General features: G+C 38.2%; 1 protein-coding gene across 1 annotated transcript in view; it reads left to right on the top strand.

The window, feature by feature from the left end:
* glra4a (glycine receptor, alpha 4a) overlaps positions 1-20,813 on the top strand; it is a 72,226-nt gene that overhangs the window by 36,293 nt on the left and 15,120 nt on the right. Inside the window, exons 2-5 of the mRNA XM_084719554.1 lie at positions 6,816-6,946; positions 9,074-9,141; positions 11,164-11,387; positions 13,979-14,061. Of these exons, the coding sequence (XP_084575680.1) occupies positions 6,816-6,946; positions 9,074-9,141; positions 11,164-11,387; positions 13,979-14,061 (506 nt within the window). The remainder of the gene's footprint in view (positions 1-6,815; positions 6,947-9,073; positions 9,142-11,163; positions 11,388-13,978; positions 14,062-20,813) is intronic.

The raw sequence follows: 20,813 nt of genomic DNA on the forward strand, positions 1-20,813 counted from the left end.
TCACTAGATGCCATGATAATGCTACTTTAAGGTATGGTTTCACATGAGACAAAAGTGATGTTAAGAGTTGTCATCAACTTCTTGCCATGTGACAGGGTGGGCTTGAACATATGTATAGTGTGTCTGGACAATGACTGGCACTCTTTACATGATGATTTTGGGTTAACACCTGTTATAAACAATGTTGGTCACCATGATTAATGGACAAAGCTGAATATGGTTGTTGCTGAAGGAGTGTTTTTCTGAGAAAATTGGAAAGCAAGGCAACCATGGCCGACACTGGCCCATGCATCCATGTTTGCAGAAAATTACTACATGCTGTTGTCCTGAACCGTTGGTCATGTGTACACACACGCTGATTAAAATTAATGCCTGAGTGGAATTTTTTGCTTAAGGCCAGGTGGGGTGGAACGGTAATCAAATGGGGTGTAGCTCTGCAGATGAGTTGCACACACAGTGGCTTCCCATGGTTGAACTACTGGTTTTCATAACAGTGGTTCCCTCTCTGTGTGTGTACTATGTTTATGTGAGCACAGGATGAGAAACACCTGCCATAAGAACTCCATCCAGACTAGAAACACTGCACTGCATATTTAAGTGTGTGTGATCACTTAGCAGGTCTATATCTGGTAGGTGTGCCAAGATTAAAACCATGTTTATTTTGGCTTCATTTCAGAAAGACAAATGAAAAGTTAATGAACACAAAAAAGATGTACTGTAGTTCTGGCTGGCGTACTGACATTTCAAATAAAGACTCTAAATCATTTCTGAGCAGCTGTTTGAAGTCCACATTTTTATAACCACCTCCGTTTTCTGGTACTTAAAAGTGTGTGCATACAACTGTGTTTCAGCTTTGATTCAGCTCTGCTTTCAAAGCCAAATAAAGTCACTTACTGACAAGAGCGTGACGGCTAAAACTTGCTCTATAATGGAAAGAAAGAAAAGAGTTGTTACGTATTCTCGACAGCAGTCTGGCACAGATGCTCGAATGAAAGGGACAGAAAGGGAAGCAAAAGGTCAGGCTCATTAAATGTCAGCAAAGAGCATCTTAATAATTGAATCATTCAGACAAAGAACCACATCACTTAGCTTTGAAGAGTTCTCAGGAGCCACTTGCAGTTACACTTGTAGTTTAATAGTCACCTAGAAAGTGTAGATATCATTTTTAGAGTGACTGTTGTACAGTACATTAACCTCAAAGGACTTAACATCCAAATAATATTGCATAAAAACAGTTTATTGTTTGCCACTACAGACATCAATTGGTAGCCCTCCTTTTCTTTCTCATTACTGCATTTTAAACCTTCAAACATCAACCCAATCTGGAGTGGAATTTTGAGATGTGTTTGTACAAGAAACTGAAAGATCAAAATCTTTTGAAATGCTCATAAACAGGCTTGAACTGTTTCTTCTTTCACCCTCTCTGTGAAATAATATAACCACATTAAAGCAATGATGAAACTACATATACATACATAAGGAGTTGAGTTAGAAATGAGGGATGATGGAGGGATGATGGAGGGGTGATGGAGGCCCAGAGGGAAGGAAGAGACCCATTACTCCTCCCACAGCTCAGGGTGAGAAGTTCAACCATAGACCTCACCATAAAGGGTTTACTTAAACAATGATTACTCTCTGAACAGTATTATGCAAGAAAAATAGCCCTTATTCACCCAAAAAAAGTGTTTGCTGTTGTTCTTAAAGTTCCTATAATAAGAAATGCTGCTTTGAAAAATAGAAACCTCTGATATATGCTATTCCAAGTTTCTTATCTCTGCCCAATCCTCATCCACATGGGCGTTTTGGTATCATTTCAGGAATAATCTCTGTCCATACTAACACGCCTAAATCACATGACCATGCACATACACAAGACATAGACATTATCCATTAGCTCTGTTAGCTGCATTGTGGTGTCGACACAGCTGCTGTCAGCTGCTCAAAGCAGCCTCAATCAGACTCAGTAATTCCAAGTGTGATGTCAGACGGAAGATTGGTTGTTGGTCAGCTGTTCAACTTCACCACAGAATGGATGAATGTTGTTTTTTTTAGTAAAACACCAGCATCAGTGGCTTCTCTAATTGTGATCTGATCTGATTAAAAGGAAGATGAAGGTTAGTTACAAACTAGACAACAAGAGACATGAGCCTTTAAAAGAGCATTAAAACTAAAGGTAAATAAAAGAGCATTAAAACTGAAGCAATCAAGCAACAGCCAACCTCACAGCATCTGCAAGGGGTATGGTGTGTCACGTTGTGATTGACAAGACCCAATCAGGAAGCACACATGGTTAAAAGCATCAGCGTTTCCAAAAGACCTGCTGTCCAGACTAAAACACAACCCTGAAATGGGGCCAGCAGCATTTCCAAATGTCTCTGTTTGAGTTTAAAACACAAGAGAAGTGTGGACACTTGGTGGAAAGGTATGCACTTTAAAATAAAAATGTAGTAGTGTGGATGTAGCATGAGTCTCTGCATGTGTAATTCTCTTTGTTCATTATGTGGTAGATCGTGTGTAACTTAATTGCAATTTAATTATAATTATAATTATAATTATAATAATTATAATTATAATTATCTTTATAGCATCTGAATGTGCTGTCTTCACCATGGCAAGAGCTATAAACAGGCCACTTTTGTTCAGGTGTAGGGAATTGTAGGATGTGTCAACCTGGTCAGGATGTAGAAAGGATGCATTGCCTACTGGCACTGGGCCACTCCAAGATGTGCCAGATAATAATAATGCCAGTTGTTATTGAACTTCATGAATTTGTGTCAATGATTAGAATTTACTAATGCCAGAGAATTACCAAGTCATCCTCAAACAGCCATCACAAATATGAATGTGCACCCAAATAAAGAATGTAAAGACAAAGGATGTTTCATTTATGATGTGAATGCTATAAACAGAGATTAATGCAAACTTGAGCATCACTAATCTATCTAGAGCCACAAAAAAGGAAATGCTGCAGATGTAGTGATTTTGTTTTTTCACCAGGACTCTGTACACTGCATTTACATGTACACAAGTATCCTGGTTATGATCTGGTGTTTAGATTATCCTGGTTATGTTTTGCACATGCAAACATCATATCCTGGTTTGGCCATATGGCCATGGTTGAGGCCATATCTAGGTTTTGAGAAATTTGGATATACTACTTTGAGTACTCCAGTAGAAAGCAGGATATTGGGACACACCTTGTCCTGGTTCCTGAACATTGTACTGGTACAGAACAGAGTGGTTAAGATGATGAAAGATCAAGATGCAACAATTACCACGTCTCTCATGTTCCATGTAAACACTATATCCCAAATATGATCAAAACCAGGGTAACTGCAGTCATAGAAACAATGAAAATAGCTTAAATGGAAATGTTCTTCAATACATTTTAAGACCCTATCTGATAGGGGTGCAACAATTCTCCAAATCCATGAGTCCATTTGACTTTCAATTTTAGCTTCTTTTTTTTTTTTTTTTTGTTCAGCACTGACAGCTAAGACCTACAAAAAGCATAGATTAGATGTTGTTGAAGTGAATCTCTCCTGATACCAGCACATTGTCGCAGTCACAGAAAAGTGCTTCATGATATAAGGAGCAGTCAAATGTACCACAAGGAGTTTTTCACTGGTTATGAAACAATCTCAGTTTAATACTGATGCCTCTTTATTCAGGATGCATTTCACAAGCATTTGCTGTAGAAGTGTATGAGTTGGTTAGTACTTATGACTTCACATACTGACTTATGTATACACAGTGTAAGGGTGAGAAATTAACCTCGGCTTATGTGTTGTACTTGCTATGTCTTGGTATGACTGAGATCTTTGACAGTAGTGAAAAAATACACTCACAAATCTCTGCTGGAACATACAGTTGTGTGAGACCCATTCTTGAAAACGGTTTATTGTCACAATCATTTGTCTCGGAAAGCTTGTGACCACCTGTCAGAGAAAATCACACTTGAGACCTAACAGGATATTTTATTGTTTTGTTTATATCCGTAAAACAAGAACAACCCAAGACAGACTGTTTTTTATCAATGGCTTACTGCAAGTCAGACCATAAATCCATCTCCCTGTGTACCTGTGTGAGTCTCTAACTGTGTGTTTGTGTGTGAGAGAGAGAGAGAGATGGATGAAAGGGGTACCAATATACTGTAAAATCAGCAACACTACAGGGTGGACTTTAGCCAGAAGCAGTGGAGTGGAGTCAGGAGACTAGCGAGAGTTGAGCTTTATAATGTGAGAAAGACTGAGATATGTGCACAGCTCCAGTGGGAAAATCAACAATGGTGCTGGGTGCTTGTATTCATTTTACAGTACTACTGGTGTGGCTTCAGGGATGGGAACTATTAGATGGTTTGCAATTAAATTTGGTACTTTACAGTGACAAATTCTTCTGTCCTCACTCTGTGTGCATGGCTAAGCAGCAGGCTAAAAATGCTTCCAATAAAAAGGTTCAAACTGTAAAGACAGTAACAGTGGATAAAGATAGAGATTACAAATCAGAAAAATATTCAATGCTAAACAGTTAGACTGAAGGTACTGTAAAAGGGGATCAATACAGTAACAAGAATACTGGATTCACAGAAGTATACTGTAGACAAGCTGTCAACTTACATTGTCCCTCATGCCAATAAAAAAATGTATCACAAGCGAAAGATCAACATCAGGTATCTATTAGAAGTACAACTCAGTCAAATATCTAATAAAAAAAATTTGAGTCCCCAAGAGTGGAGGTGTTCAGTATTTGTATGAACAAATCTATGGCTGTTTTGAAGTCTCAAGTTTGGCATTACAGACTACAAACTGATTATGAATATCTGATATAGATCAAGTGAGAAGTAGGGTAATTTTTGTATTAGTTTAAATAGAGTGCAGCTCTTGCCAAGCGCCCCGAAAAGTATATTTGGATGTAACTCCTTTGTAATTACCAACATTTTGACTGATTTTGTTTTTATTAGTGTGACTGAGTTATGGCCAAAAACATGTTTTCTGGGGTTACAGTGACCTTTGACCACCAATATATAATCAGTTCATCCTTGAGTCCAAGTTATCATCTATGTCAAGTTTGAACAAATAACCTCAAGGCATTCTTCAGATATTGCGTTCAAAAGACCCTAAAAGCATAATGCCTCTGGCCTCTGGAGACATGAAAGAAGAGCTGTTCATACAATAGTGGTGACAATTCAAGAAACAACAAATATTTTTTGCAATCATGATATGCATTTTGGAGGCACTAATGATGTAGACATTGTTTGTTTTGTGCCGTGAAAAACTAAACACATGGAAATGAGTCACTTAAATAAATTAGAGATGCCTTGATGCAATCCGCAGCCTTGCCAACACAATACTTATCTCTTCGGTATCCCTGCATTGACTTATACAGATGGCTACATTCATTCAAATTCAGGCATCGAAGGACAGAGCCTGTCAATTCAGAACACCAAGGTATTGACAACATGCAGCTTCCCATCTGAAAAATGGGAAGTACTGACAAATCATGAGTGAGCAAGGACAATTCAAATGTAGGTGTGTCAGTAAGCAATCTATGTGAGAACAAACAAGGAACAGCTACAATGATCTAAACCCTCTTAAAAGAACTGTTGTTAATGTATTCTGTAGAGAAATACTCAGCCTGACTAAGAGTACAGGGAAGTGGAGGTCTTGGCTCAGATGGTAGAATCAAAACCACTAATTATATCCCATGGCATTGCCCCATTCACACATGGCTAATACTGTGTGATTAGCTGGTTGGCCCTGAGATGCAACAGCACATTTCACCATTTAAGGTTCATAATTATAACACAGTGAAGTTGTCAAAATGATAGCCGTCACTAACTAGCTTAAATTTCAAACAATTCTTGATTGTAGACTAACATTGTTACACGTGGAGGATCTCTGAGGATCATCTCAGCTTTACTCTTGAATTCCTAAAAATACCCTCCGCAAATTCCTCGATCCTGCAGCCCCTGACGATGCACTTTGTGTGACTCTAAATACAGCTAAGAGGCCGTGAGATTGGTGGATCAGTGACTTGCTACACACACTCATGCATCAGCAAAGCTGTGCCTCAGAGGGGATTGAACCCGCCATCTGTACTCCAGACTTTCAGATCATGACAGATCATGAACTGTTAACAATTGTATCAAAAGCATGGGGTGCAATCAGCTGTGCTCCAGCAGAGGCCGGTAAGAAATCAAATCCATTATGAACCAAGGTTAAAGAGTGTCTTCCTTCTTTTCTTATATGTTCCCTCCTGTCTTTCTTTGCTTTTTCTCTCTCTGTTACTCTCTTAACTTTCACTTGGGCCTGTTGGTTATTCCTGTCAGTGGCTGTCTGAGCCTCACTGGAGCTTGTATCAACTCTTCCTCTCCCCGGTGTGACATTCATAGCATTACAATTGAGCCATCAATCTGTCAAGCTTTACCCCTGCTAAACCACGAGCGGTGGGAAGCACAGGAGAGGGACAAGTTTACCTCTGTGTCTGTTTTGCTTCTTTGTAGTTAGGGCCTAACAACCACAAGTCTCAGACATGATGTGAAATAGATAAGCTTTTAGTCGCCAGCTGAGCCAAACTGTTCAGTCATCATTTTTCACCCTCATTTCCCCTTCCACCGCTGGGTATTTTCTGCTGATGACTGACTTGGTGATAGCTGTTGGCTTCTCATTCTGTTGGATTCTCATTATTTTTTCAACCACCCCCACTGCTACCTCTCATACATACACACACCCCTCCTCTGCTGTTTCCCAAATCTTCTCTCTTTTCTTTCTCTTTGTATTTGTTCCCGCTCTCCTTCGCTCCCTGGGTAATGTCAGACTGAGCTCCTGTAAGGAGGAGATAAAGCCCCCCGGCAGGGCAGGACCACAGCTGTCGCCTTCTGACTTCCTGGACAAGCTCATGGGGAAAACGTCAGGATATGATGCCCGCATCAGACCCAACTTCAAAGGTACAATGCATGCCAAGGCAGACCATCATAGCAGCCCTCAAGAAAATCCAGTAGGAAGCACAAGCACTAGAAAACAAACAAAGACCAGTGGATCTGTGCTGTGAAAGCTAAACAGATGACCATTCTCATGTGTATATTTGTATGTTGTTCTGTCAGATTCTCAGGCAAGTTCTGGACTTATAAGGAGCACTTTTTTCTATAATTTCTAAGTGGATTTATGGGCATTTATATCTGATAGGTAACCATAATTATATCCGTAGAAAGTGTGACCGAATCATAATTATCTGTATCATGTCTATGTTTTTATATTTTATGTACCTTAATTGTCTCCATGAGCTGTGTGTTGCAGCCACTGTTGCTCTATTTGCTGACCACGGTTATGAGAGGACAAAATCAATGAGCCAATCTACAAAAACTGACTTCCTGTCATGTGTTGAAAACCAGCATGCCTGTTTCATCTCATGCAGTATCTTCTATCTATCTATCTTTGCCTCAAAACTTTCTGCCTGTGGGTAGGGCTGTGACAAAAACAGCATTACCACAATACCACAGTCATATGATGCCTACCGTGTGGTTCAGCTCTACCATCATCACCACAAATTTTATTTTGAAGGATCTATTAAAATATCAGTGCTCTCAGAAACACAGCCTCTGGTTGGCTGACAAGTCAAAAACTTTTTTCAAGATGAAAAAATGGATAAATAACTAGAGAGGACATGCAGTGTTGCGGTTATCACAATGGATTTATTTACCACATCTCCACAAAAAAGACACTGTAGTTGAAGTTCAAGGTTGGATGGTTTTGGTTAAATAATAATGATACATCCTATGTTGTACTTCATGTCATTATTGACTTTAACAGTATTAAGCCAGGACCAAAATCTTACCTAACCTTAGCCAAGTGCTTTTAGTGCCTAAACACAGCCATTAATAATGTAAGTCATGCTGTAGTTTCTAATGAGCGAATGTTGTAGGAAAATACAAGGTCATTGAAAATTTTGCAAATAAGTTTTGATTGAAACTTAATTCTGATTATGTTTTTCACTGAAGGTATTTTCTATTGCAAAGTAGAAGCACACAGACATAATTTAAAGGGTTGCACATTGACAGTTTTCTCAGACATATCTCTGTGACCTTCCTTGCTCTTAATTTCATCATGCCATGCCAACATTATCTGCCATTTCCTTAGACTTCAAGCTTCAAACATTTTGAAGTTGGTCTCAGTAAATGAGATTTTTTTTTGGACTGTAATTATAGTTGAAGTGACAGGCCTGAAAAAAAACACAAACTCTTTCCTGGTGCTTTGAAAGAGCAGACTCTTCAGCAGCAGAACTGAAGCTGGCATGACTTGCATTGTAGCAAGTCAGTCACAATGATTGTGTGAGGATGAAAAATAAAAGAGACTGCTGTAAATCTCATAAAACCACAGGAGAATGGGGCATCTTGTCACACTATTTACTCACACTTCAATTTTTCAGTCTCAGCACATCTCACTCATTATTAAACAATATTTTCTTGGACACAAATGTATAATATTTATATTTTTACTTCTAACTTGAATTTAGAGTTATAAATGGTTAAGTTCAGAATGTGCTTTTTTGACAAGTTGCCCCTTCACCAGGTAAAAAGTTACACTATGTGGGGTAAATTGTTACATATTTTTGAACAAATAAGAACACGTATAAAAGCAGAGACTTTCCATATTCATTTTTTGCAGTTAAAAGTCTGATTTATTTTGACAAATGTTCTGAATATTATTCATATTTTTTTAGCTTTGCCTGCCTCACTGTTCTTAGCATCATGTTGGATGTCAAAATCAAAATTTTATTAGATAAATAGTGCAGTTTTTCACTTTAATGGTAAAAAAACAAACAAAAAAACAGAATTGTTCCCACCTAAGATTACAGAGACACTGCATATCAAGAGTGAATGCACTTCAGAGCAGTAAGTTGCACATGCAACAGTAAGATTTTTTAGATAGCCCCCTCTGGTGTGAGACATAACCAGTGTGACAAGTTACCCGTGTGACAATATAATTGGTATTTTTAATGTGGACAGCAGTGAGATGTCACGAATCCCATCTGAGTGTAAAAGTGTGTAAATTTGTCCTGTTTTCTCTTCCCTCAGGTCCACCTGTGAATGTCACCTGTAATATTTTCATCAACAGCTTTGGGTCCATCACAGAAACCACAATGGTAAGAAGACCTCAGAGATTTTAATGTTTTGTCTTTATGTTAAAGAGGCAACTGAATATACTTAAAAACACCCACTGTATTCATTCTAGACAGGATTTTGGAGTGTGTTTTAGTTGCATCTCTGCATGAATTATAAAGACATCTTGAAACACTCCATCCTCTTTCTTTCCCACCAACTTCTTGGCTAATCCAGTCCGTGCTGAAGCTGTTCCCTCATTTCTGTGTTTCCTGGAGCATAGCAGTGCAACCTTCAGAGACCAATGGGTCACTGACATGCTGATAATGAACTGTCCACTCTGCAATTAAAATGAAAAATTGAGAAAGTGAATGAAAAGGGGTATGAGAGAAAGAGAGGACGAGGGGGTTCAGGGAGAAATGTCCGTCCTAAACTCCGCATTTACAGTGTCGTAGCTGCTGGGTCAGCACAATACAGCAGTGAACTGTTTAAGAGCATGTGAGGGAGGCCCAGAGGGTCAGGCCTCCAGTCAGGTCAGCCCAGAGAATGACAACACTAATGATGTCATTGTATGCACTAGTGAGGCATGCGTTTCATTCTGATACATGATGTGAACAAGCAAGAAAAGGAACGATCTGCGATGCCCAAAGATGAATTCTGAATTAATTGCGCAGATTAGAATTCTAATTTAATTACTCATGTATGCTGGCTGCAGGCTGCAGTGATTGCGTTCAGAACTTGTCCTTGGCCTGGCTTACATTGCCAACCCTCTGTTCACCAGCAGCACATGGCTGCAGTGGCTGAACAAACAGTACACATCTTGTTCAATTAGTTACTTTGGGAAAACTTGATGAATATGGTGATTCGGAGGCGTTTCATCAAGAGTGAGTGAAAGATCATTAGGACTGTGAGATACACAAACATTACTTTTATTTACAGAAACATTTTTCAAGTACACCAGTTATTAATAAAATGCCTGCCTACACTATAACCCAGCATATCTACGCTGTATGACCTTCGATGAAGGTGCCGCTACCAAATGGAAGAACACTTCAGAGAATAGCACACCGTTCGTTTGTTTGCTCATAGTCTTCAACTCCAAAGATGATATCCAAAGATGATTATCAGCTCATAGTGCATCAAATTGAAAAAAATAAATTAAAAAGTTGCAGGTGAAGTGTTGCTTGGAAATGCTGAGTTTAGGTTAAATAAATATTGTTATCAGAATCTGTGTCAGAATCTTCTTTCTCTCTTCTTTTTTTTTTCAATCTGGCAGCTGCAATGATTAACAGTAGCTAATAGCTCATGTTAGGAGAATATCACATATTCAAATGAGACATTTACAAACCTCTGATTATCATTTGTGTATTTGTAGGCTACAAACTGACTCTTAGCTACAACATGACAAAGACATACATTTCATTGCTGTAATGGTTATAATCTCATTTGTCTGGTGCCTTGCTGTGTTTAATCCACCGAACACCATGCCAAAACTGTAATGGTAGATTATATTACATAATGTTAGCTAACAGGCTCATTTAGATGTGTAATTTCACAGTTTAGCTAACTTATTTATATTAGTCTGTTACTATAAATCATAGCATTGCTGCAGCTTGGATGCAAATAAATTATTGAATTAAAATCAGTGCTGTCAATTAATTGCAATTAATCACACGACTGTCTGTAGTTTGCAAAATAATCACATTTTTTATTGGTTCAAAATGTGCCTTAAAGGAATATTTTTCAAGTGTTTAAAATGTAATTGAAATATACCTTTATCAAATAAAATACATTAACAAAAATCAATTACATTGTCCAGAATCCCTCAAAGAATCTAATCAAATCTAAGAAAGGGGACTTTTAAAAGTTCATCATAGTAGTTTCCTAGAGTACAACAGCTGTGATCAGCTTACATCACTGTCAGAATTGACTCCAGTAGTGACCAGTGACAGAACATTCCCAGAAACTTCTCAAATCACCACAGCAGAATGATCCACTTCTAAGTTTTCCACCTATACTATTAACTTCTCTGATGATATATTTTCCATTAACTACTTCTTCCACAGGACTACAGGCTCAATGTATTTCTACGGCAAAAATGGAATGACCCTCGCCTGGCGTACAGCGAATACCCAGATGATTCCCTTGATCTGGATCCATCCATGTTGGACTCTATCTGGAAACCTGATTTATTCTTTGCAAATGAGAAAGGAGCCAATTTCCACGAGGTCACCACTGATAACAAGCTGCTACGGATTTTCCAAGATGGCAGTGTTCTATACAGCATCAGGTAACTAAAGATAATATTCCCACAACTTAAACATCGGACGCATTAAGTACTATTATGGCCAGCTGGAGAAGGACATCAGGAGATTAATCAAGTTGCAGATTCAGTATAAGGTGCAAAATCCTCTGCATGTCACTCATTCAACTGTTTTGCTGTTTACTCACTCTGAGTAGTTCATTTATGCAAAATGAACATTAAAAATTTGTTTAAATGTTACTTTGAAATTTAGCAGCATTTTTAATAACATACTTAAGTTGGGCATACAAATTGTAATTTCTCTATGCTTTCACATATGTCTTTATATGATAAACATGAAAGAAGTGGCCATGATATATGTAAAAGTGATTTTTGTGATTTTGCAGGTCATTTCTGGTAAATAAAGTCTGGTCCAAGCAGGCAGATGGCAAACACATCCCACTCATGCATGATCTCTTGACCACAATTGCAACAGATTGCCGAATTGCCAATCACACACACCCACTGCACCTTTCCACCCACTTAGGTGCATCACAGGGTACCAAAATCTGTAGATCTGTTTAATGACACTTTACAGTAGAGGACAGATTTGCAGATGGCTTAATTAGCAATAACACAGAAGACTACGCCTTTTTGCGCCTGTTTCTGCTTGCGTGTCACATAAGTTCCCATGCCACAACTTTAAAACTGCTACAAGCAATTCCAGTACATTCTCTTTCCCAGCTCATTGACTACCACATTGCTTTGTCTTGCCTTTTGGCATCTCAAGGTACCCGTTAGCAGAGGGGGGCAGAAAGCCCTTTTAACATGTAGGTAATGCTGTTAAACAGGTGCAGTTTGGGCAGGTTTAGGCACAAAAATTTCTTGGATAGATTTAGGAAAAGATTTCATTTTGGGTTAAGATAAGTACCTCATGTATGGCACGTGACATCAGTTAAGCAAGTCCCAAAAAGAAAGTTACATGACACATGCAATATTATATAGTGTAAAACTTTAAATAACATTTTGGTTTCACTAACCTCAGTCTCCTGGCTAAAAGTCCTGTGTTTGTTTCAGCCGTCCATCAACCCTCCAGTTGTGAACTTAAATCAGAAGCCCAACAAAACATCAGTATTTGATGACTTGGGAATGAGAGTTGGCTTGCCATTCTGGAGAAAAATAGGTTTTTCTATTGGTCGCGCTAAATCATAGTGTGCCACACTGATTTGCATTTCTATTACCACATATAATGCACTGAGTTGTGCCGAGTCACGCCTGAGATAGACCTTCTCTGGAGTGGGGCCAAAGCGAGCCCGACCAGCCTCCAGGCAGGCTGCAGTGATGTTTCGCTGACTGTGCCAACCCCCTTTTCTGCCCCTCAGAACAGCTGTGTTGTGAGACTCAACCAATGTCTAACATCTCATGTCTCTTGAGAGCAGAGAGAAACAAGTTTTTAAAAGTGTCTGTGTGTACAGCTCTCAGCACTTTTGTGGCTTCTAACTGAGTCTCTTTGGTTCAGAGTTTACTTCCTCTCCTGTGTCAGTGTTTGTACTTTCAGGTATCTGCTTTATTTTAGTCATTTTATCACCATATTTGACAATCTGGGAATGAAACTCAAAAATCAGCTGTCTTTCGCCAAAATTGCTTGTAGCAGATTTGAACAGATTAATTTTGAAAATGTAAACAAATTGGCATGTTGTCCACATGAGATTAAAGAAGTGCAACACATTGTTTTGGTTCTAAACTGGTCATTTTGCTCAAGAAAACACCAATCTCACCCCTTCATTGAAGTCTGTTTGCTGCTTCTCTCTAAAATATTCTGTTGTTTAAAAAAGTTTTTTTTTAATTGCAATGATTTCCAGCGAATATTTAGATGCTTTAATACAAGTTAATTATTTTTGTTTGATTGTACAGTGTACTGACAGTGTTTGAATGACAGAGAAACATAACAAAATTCCTCTGTTGTACTCAGACTCACAGTATTGCAAATACAGTCACAATATTCCACTGATTTGCTCTGTCCTCCAGATTTGCTTTTGTAATTATGGATCAAACATCTCTGTGTGCTCTACGCACATGACACAGTGTTTGCAGAGTCAATCACTGGGGTATTTGTAGTGTGTTCTTCAGCTGGTGAAAATGATATTGTGTCATCATAAGACAGTAGCAAATGGGTGCCTGTGTGTATAGTGCTGGTGGCTCTTGTCTTGCCTCTGGGCGATGCATTACAGCAGGTAATTACACAGCTTTCCTCCAGACACACTCCCAAATAGCTCTCTCTCTCATCTTTGAGGATTCTTGAAGGCTTAATGCATCAAAACCACAACAAATAAAAGAAGGGATGCCTACACCAATTACTTTGCCATTACGGTGGTGCGACGAGTAATCAAATGGCAGAGGAACTCAATATGTTTTCCAGTATAATTTTTTCAAAATCTGTTTAATTCTTTCACTTGTCCAGTTTTATTGTATTGTACGCTTTGTAATAATTTGCTAAACAAAGCAGCATGTCGCTGTTCTTTTAATCTGTCAACCTGTCAGCTCTCCTTGTGTTTTGGTGTCTTTCCTTGAGCCCTTTTGTGCTTTTTGACATCCCCTATTGCTCCTCTTCTCTCTTCCGATCTGTTTTTCTATCTCAGGCTGACTCTTACCCTGTCCTGCCCTATGGACTTGAAGAATTTCCCAATGGACATTCAGACCTGTACCATGCAGCTTGAAAGCTGTGAGTCCTCTTCTCTTCTTCCTTTTCCTTTTGTCTCACTTTTCCCCTTTTATATCTCCCCCTCTTCCTGATTCTCTACATTTTGCCTGGCTTGTAGTGTCTAACCTTGCCATATCATAACTATAAATTTGTCTCATTATTGGGGTTATACTTACATAGTCCATGTGCAAAGTGGTTTCTTTATCTCTTCTGATTGCATCTCATGTGTTGGTGGGTATGTCTTAATTATATCTGGAATGTGATTGTTACCATTGAGCTAGTCAGCAATCCATGTACGGTGGAGCCGCAGGAACAGCAATTGTCCAATCAAAGCTCAGCCATGGTAATCAGATACAGTGGGCCTCTCAAGATTTAGATTTCTCTGCATGTTGAATCAGTGTGCATGGTGGAGGATGTAGTAAGTGATACCCTATATAAACTGTAAATAATTTGGATAGTGTTTTTTTTTTTTTTACCCTCTCCAAAACCAAAAATACAGGAGCAAAAGCATAAGGAATAGATTACACAATATGTAAATCTGGAAAGATTAGCATTTCAGGCTAACTAGCTTAGTAGTAGCCCAGAATGACCTCCAGAGTTATGTTCATTGCAGAGCCAGATGGGTAGAGCTTGACTGAGTTCAGCTCCAACTGTCTGGACCAGTGACAGCCCCATGGAAAATAATATAAATTTACGTTTTTGAATTTCAATTTTGACAAGTTTATATGAATTCATGCCAAGTTAAACAAACCTTTTTTTTTCGTTATGTTTAACTTTTTTTTTTTAGGAACTGCACCTGAGTGTTTGCGATACTGTAATAAATTAAGGTTGATCGTCCAGCTGTCATGCTCCTTCAGTCTTTCCTTGTGCAAGTGGATCAATGAGTCAACAGTTGCCAAACATTACTAATATTAAATTACCAGGTATCTTTAGTCTAAATGTTAAATGTTAATAGACAACTGTTAGTCTAAGATAGGCTGAAATGTAGAGATAATGGTCTGATGCTGTTGTATTGTAACGTTATCTTATGACTAGATTCGAGGAGCCTCTCACTCAGGCTGACGTTAACTAACTGTCACCAGCATCATTTAGCTATTTACCACAGTGAAAGTGAATATTCATGTTTCTCATGTGCCTCAAATCTCAGTGTCAAAGCCAAGGTTGTTAAATGGCTGTCTCCATTTTTTATTCAGCATAAATTTGCTAATTGATATTTATTGTCAACAAAAATGAATTAACATTGCTGCCAGAATAAAGAATTACCGTTCTCTAGAGAATCATAAATTCTTACTGCTCTATTTTTGGGATCCTTTCTTTTTCAGGAAGAATGAGATTTCAGAGATTGTGTTGGATTTGTATGTTTATTTGTTTTCCTATTTTTGTTATTATATAAAATCGTGATCCTTGTCCCAGAAATGGGTGTGGCCTTGGCAACTGGGGCTCAATGATATATTGATCCTTTGATAGTTAACGTTATCAAAAAGCTGCATGAGCGTTTTGGCAACAGAACTAGCAGTCTCCCCCAGTCATCCACACAAGTTACGGTTTACAAGCACTAAAATCGCCAAAATGTCTGGTTATTACATGTAAGGTTGTCAGAATATTCATTATTCCACTGGTCAACTCAGGTTATATTATTATGTTTTGGTACTGTCTCAGATGCTCTGGTCCTGGTCAGCCAGGGTTCACTGAGAGGCTGACTCACATTTGTGCTGTGTGCAGTTTTCAGGGGCTTTATTAATTTTGGCCAAACGTCTTATATATATATATATATATATATATTATGTTTTCTACTTTTTCTACTTTTATCTGCTGAAATAAAACTCAGGCAGACCAACAGACATGTGATGGCCATTGTTTTCAAATTTCTGACTCATGATTCAACTCTTCCCATGGCTTAGTGTTCAAAAAGCAAACAAAGATCACAATAAATCATAATATTAAATTGCAATACTTGTAGAAATGCAATGCACAACAAATCAGTACCTAAGTATCGTAATAGTTTTGAAGATAGGCATATTGCTCCAGCCCTCCTCACACACATGCCTCTGTCAGTCTTGAAGTAGGCCTGAGCTTGGGCTGGGGTGCAGTTGGACCTAGGGCTGGAGGTGGACTAGGTGAAGCTCCATCCACTGGCTCTTTAGTGAGCACCATCTCAAAATGTCAGGGGAATTATTATTTTGCTACATTAAGAAATCCCCAGTCACTACAAGCATCCCATCACCACCACAGTGTGGAAGTCAGTCATAGATGCTCCTACATCAGAGTTCAGGTTAACATTAGTGTCTCTCATCAAATACACTGGTTAGTCCTCGCTTTAAAAGTCTTCTTTTGTCTAACGTTATAAGTGAAATATTGAATATTAAGACCCCTCTACAGAAAAAGGGGTTTAGCTAACTGTCCCTTGTTCATCATTTTTTACTTGTTCACATTTACTGTACAATTATTAAAACAGGGAAGTTCAAGGAATGTACAAAAAGCATTTGAAGCCTTTTATAATGTTATTACATTGATAAAAACGCAAGAAGAATAATTTTCTCCCCTTTCAGTCTCCTCTTGCCTTTAGCAAAGATAGTATCTGCCCTCATGAAACCAATTTCCAGGATATAAATAATAAAACTTTAATTTTGTGTCCCTTTTATTATATGTGACCCGCCCCTGTGCCTAGAGGAGACCTAATTTCCCGTTAGAGGGACAAAAGAATTTAAGTCCAGCAAACGCAAGGATACAGAAGGAGCACTCATACCTGGAAGTCACTGGACCTTTTTAGGAGAATTTCTCACAAATAAATATGTCAAGTTGAATGCTGGTATCTCTACCTGCTATATATCCTTATCTGATCCAACAAGAACAAGAGGTATTGGTTTGTATAGAGCTAGTTACTCTCTCTTTGACCAGGAGGCAACATGATTTATTTCTACAAATTAATACAGGGACAAACAGATAAAAATAAATCCAATAAATTCAGTGCAGAACCTACATCAGCCAGCATAAAACCAAAAAAACAAACAAAAAAAGAAATATTTTTACCCTTTAGGAGTGTATGGAAGAGGAGAAACTGATGTATGCTTAAAGGGATAGTTTGGAGTATTTGATGTCAGATGATGTACTTACTGAGAATCAGTGTATTAATTGCAGTAGATATCAACAGACAAGCCGAAGGTAGAGAGAAGCAAGAAGTGTTTTAGCCACCTAAAAAATGTCCATCTAAATAAAATTCATATCAGTTTAAGTGTACTCTATATTTAGAATATTTTCACTACTTTCTGGTGTGGAAACTGCTGTTATATAAGCCAAATATTGCTCTCTCCAAACTCCAAAACCAACGATTTTACCTCCAGTTACCCTGCCTGGATCAGTTAGTTTGTTCGTGTTATTGTGTGACTTTGGCAAAACTGAACTATCCTGTTAAAAGTCATACAGTAACACAAACAAACTAACAAATCAAGGAAGCGGTAGTCTTTCAACTCCCATTTTCTGTGAGGTAAAATGACTGATTTTGCCCATGGAGTTTGGCTGAGCGGAGGGAGTGATATATGGCTTTTGCAGTTTCCCATCAGAAAAGGCTGTTTGACGGCAAAGTAAAGCAGTGAAATATTCTAAACATAGCAGACGCATAAACATATGTTGTTATTTTTTTAGCTGGACCTTTTTCTTTTAAGTGGCTAAAATACTGTTTGCTGCTGACCCTGTCCACAGCAGCACACTGCTTAGCGTTCATGCTGGTGTCCCTCTCTGCTTCTCCAAACTGGGGTGTTCCAACCATGGACACATATATGAAAACACTGCATTGGCCTTATTGGATCGTATGTCAACATTGCTGACATTTTCCTCAGATCAAGACTGACCTGTGAACAAATACATGCAAATGGGATGTTGCACTTTTTCTGGAAACACCAAAAATAAAGGAATGAAAACGCAACTCCCCCATTTACATGTATTTCTTCACAGGTCAGTCTTGATCTGAGGAAAATGGTGGTGATGCTGACATAATGCAGCAACAAGCCAAAGCAGCCAATGCAACATCTATGTATATTCGTCCACCAACTGCCATCTCCAGTAGCTAATACACTGACTATATAAGTGCCTCATACACCCCCACATCAAATAATCCAAACTAAACCATTTAAAGCAGCAGTGAGTGCATTTATGTTTGGGTAAGTGTATCACACTGCTATGAGAGGAGATGTAATCATTTCTGATTAAAGGCCTAGTGAGAATACTTGGCCTTGTGTTGACAAGTGTTAGTACGACACCCAAGAGTGTGATCACCTTGGCTAGAGCTCGATGGTAAGAGGACATCATAGGTTTTACTGCCGCTGCTGGAGCTGTGGAAACACCGTCTGTTCAACATGAGAAAGCCAGAGAGAGGCGAGTGATGGGGGTAAAAAAAAAAAAAAAAAAAAAGGGAGAGAAGAGTTATCTTTGGGGTTTGAGAGAGCCAAGGCCAATCTTCTTTTCTGGCCTTTCATGCCACAGGCTTATATAGATATATAAATAGAACCAACCAGACGATTCTGCCTTCTTCTGACACATCAAAGTCCCATATATGCAGCTTATACCACTTCACTTTGCCTTGAGCCATTAGTGTTCAGTAACCTCAAATCTGCTTTGTAACTTACGCTGTGAGTGTAAAGCAAGACTAAGACAGCGAATCTGAAGCATGACTGTTAGCTGCAGTAAGATAGTGACTTTCATTAGGTGAAGCGCTTGAGATCATGAAAAAGAAGACCACATGCAACTAACGGTCATTACTCTAACTCGCGAAGTTATTCCACACTCTGTGCTTCATGAATTTCATTTATTTTATTGCACCTTGAACACAATGTCAATTATGGTTTGCTGCCTCTTAGGTGCAGCTGGCTGAAGAAAAGAAGAACATTACATTAACTTCGGAAAGCATTGGTATTCCCCTCGCTTGTTACAACAGGATGTGTGAATTCTCCTCATGAACAGGATACGCGTGTTTTAGTGGTGTTGTTTTTCAGGCGTGTGGTACAGGATAGGTTATAACATCTTGAATAATTGATGTCTTTGTAACTCAGGCCCTAAAGGGTCCCAGGAGACATCAGTGTTATTCAGATGTGCAAGGATTCCTGCACTGTTGTTGCATGTGGCATGCATTTTTAATATACCTATGATCAGGCAGCTGTGAGAAGGAGTGCTCTCAAAAGTAGCAAGTAAATCAACCATGTGGAAAAGCAAAATTATTATTGACTTGTCCTGAGGGTCTAAGAGTGTCTTTGCTAAACTGTATATTGACTTGCAAACAGATTAGCAGAATTTAAATTAAATGAATTTAAAATACAATTAATTACTTTTGTATTTTGTTTTTTTGTATTTTTATGGTCAGAAAAAAAATAAGATGTAATTTGTAACAAAATACTTTAAGAGTATGTATTTGTATATTTGAGCTACTTAAAATCCATTATTTAGTGTGTCATTTTATTCTCGAGATTCTCATTTTTCCATCCCCAGGTTTAAACTGTAGGAGAAAAAAATCTTTGGCTAAATGTAAGTGAATCAAGTGACATGTCCTGTCAGCAATGAGCTCATTGTGGACTACCATATTTCATGTTTTCCTCATGACCAGTAGCTTGAGGAAATAAGCTACTCTGGATAAGTTGAGGAGAAGTGGATTGTGGTTTTGGTTAAAATAAGTTTGTTATGTAAGACACATACGTAATATAATCTAAGTAACTTAAAATTTCAGAGTTGACCTTTCTATTGGTTTCACATAGGACATGAACCCCAGTCTACTGGATCAAAGTCCAGTTACTTTCTTTATACTATCTTTTTACTTTCATAATTATGACAACCACTAGTGGTCACAGAACAAAAATATAAATGTGGGTCGTAATAAGCTGTTTGCTCAAACAACATTATATACCTGTTTTATACTTGTGTTTTGTGTTTGTATTTTTTGTGAGGATGGGTTAAAACCCCTAGGGGTGGGAGAAAAAATTGTAATTTTTCACAATTATTGACTCAAGTTTTTGTTTGCTGAATTGATTTTTTTTAGATACATAAATAAATAACGCTTAGTTCTTTACCTCAATGCTAACACATGATAGGAGTTCCTATTAGTATGCTAATAGAAATCAGTACTGCGATTGTAGTAATATTGTTTGAACAAACTGATCCATTTTACTTCATATGCTCTGTATGCTCCACACTGACTAGCGACAGCAACCTCAAAGGGTCAAAAGTCAAATTCTCAATGGGTTTAAAAAATACAGCCAGTGACTCTCTTAATTTTGTCCTAACATCTGAATTTCTGTATTGTTTTCTTATGGCATTAATCTGCTGAGCAGAAACAGCTAGAGGAAGTACTTTACTTCAAGTACTACTTTATTTACTGCTGCTGAAATAAAATTCAGATAGACTGACTGACATGTGATGTGCAGTTTTTTTTAGAGTTATGACTCATGGTAAACAGTCGAACAGTAGAAGTGTATGATTCCTCTTCCACGATGGTCTTGTGTTGGAAAAAACAAAACAAAAAATCCAATAAATCGTAATATTGAATCACAGTTCATGGCATCCCAGCCCTAGAACCCACACTGAATTCACAGTCTCTCACCTCCAAGATATTCTGATTGGCCACTTCAAATCTATGATGTGGGGAATTAGAAGAGCACATATTTTCAGTGTAGGAGGGTTAAGGTCAGATCCACGCGCCTAAAATGGTATTTTTGTATGTCAAATTTCAAATTACTTGTATTTTAATTAAATGCGTTTTCTCATACCAGTATTTTGTATTTGATTTTGTT

The sequence above is a fragment of the Lutjanus erythropterus genome, chromosome 5, assembly GCF_056507025.1.
Source record: "Lutjanus erythropterus isolate fLutEry1 chromosome 5, fLutEry1.hap2, whole genome shotgun sequence".
In the NCBI taxonomy this organism is placed as follows: Eukaryota; Metazoa; Chordata; class Actinopteri; order Lutjaniformes; family Lutjanidae; genus Lutjanus; species Lutjanus erythropterus.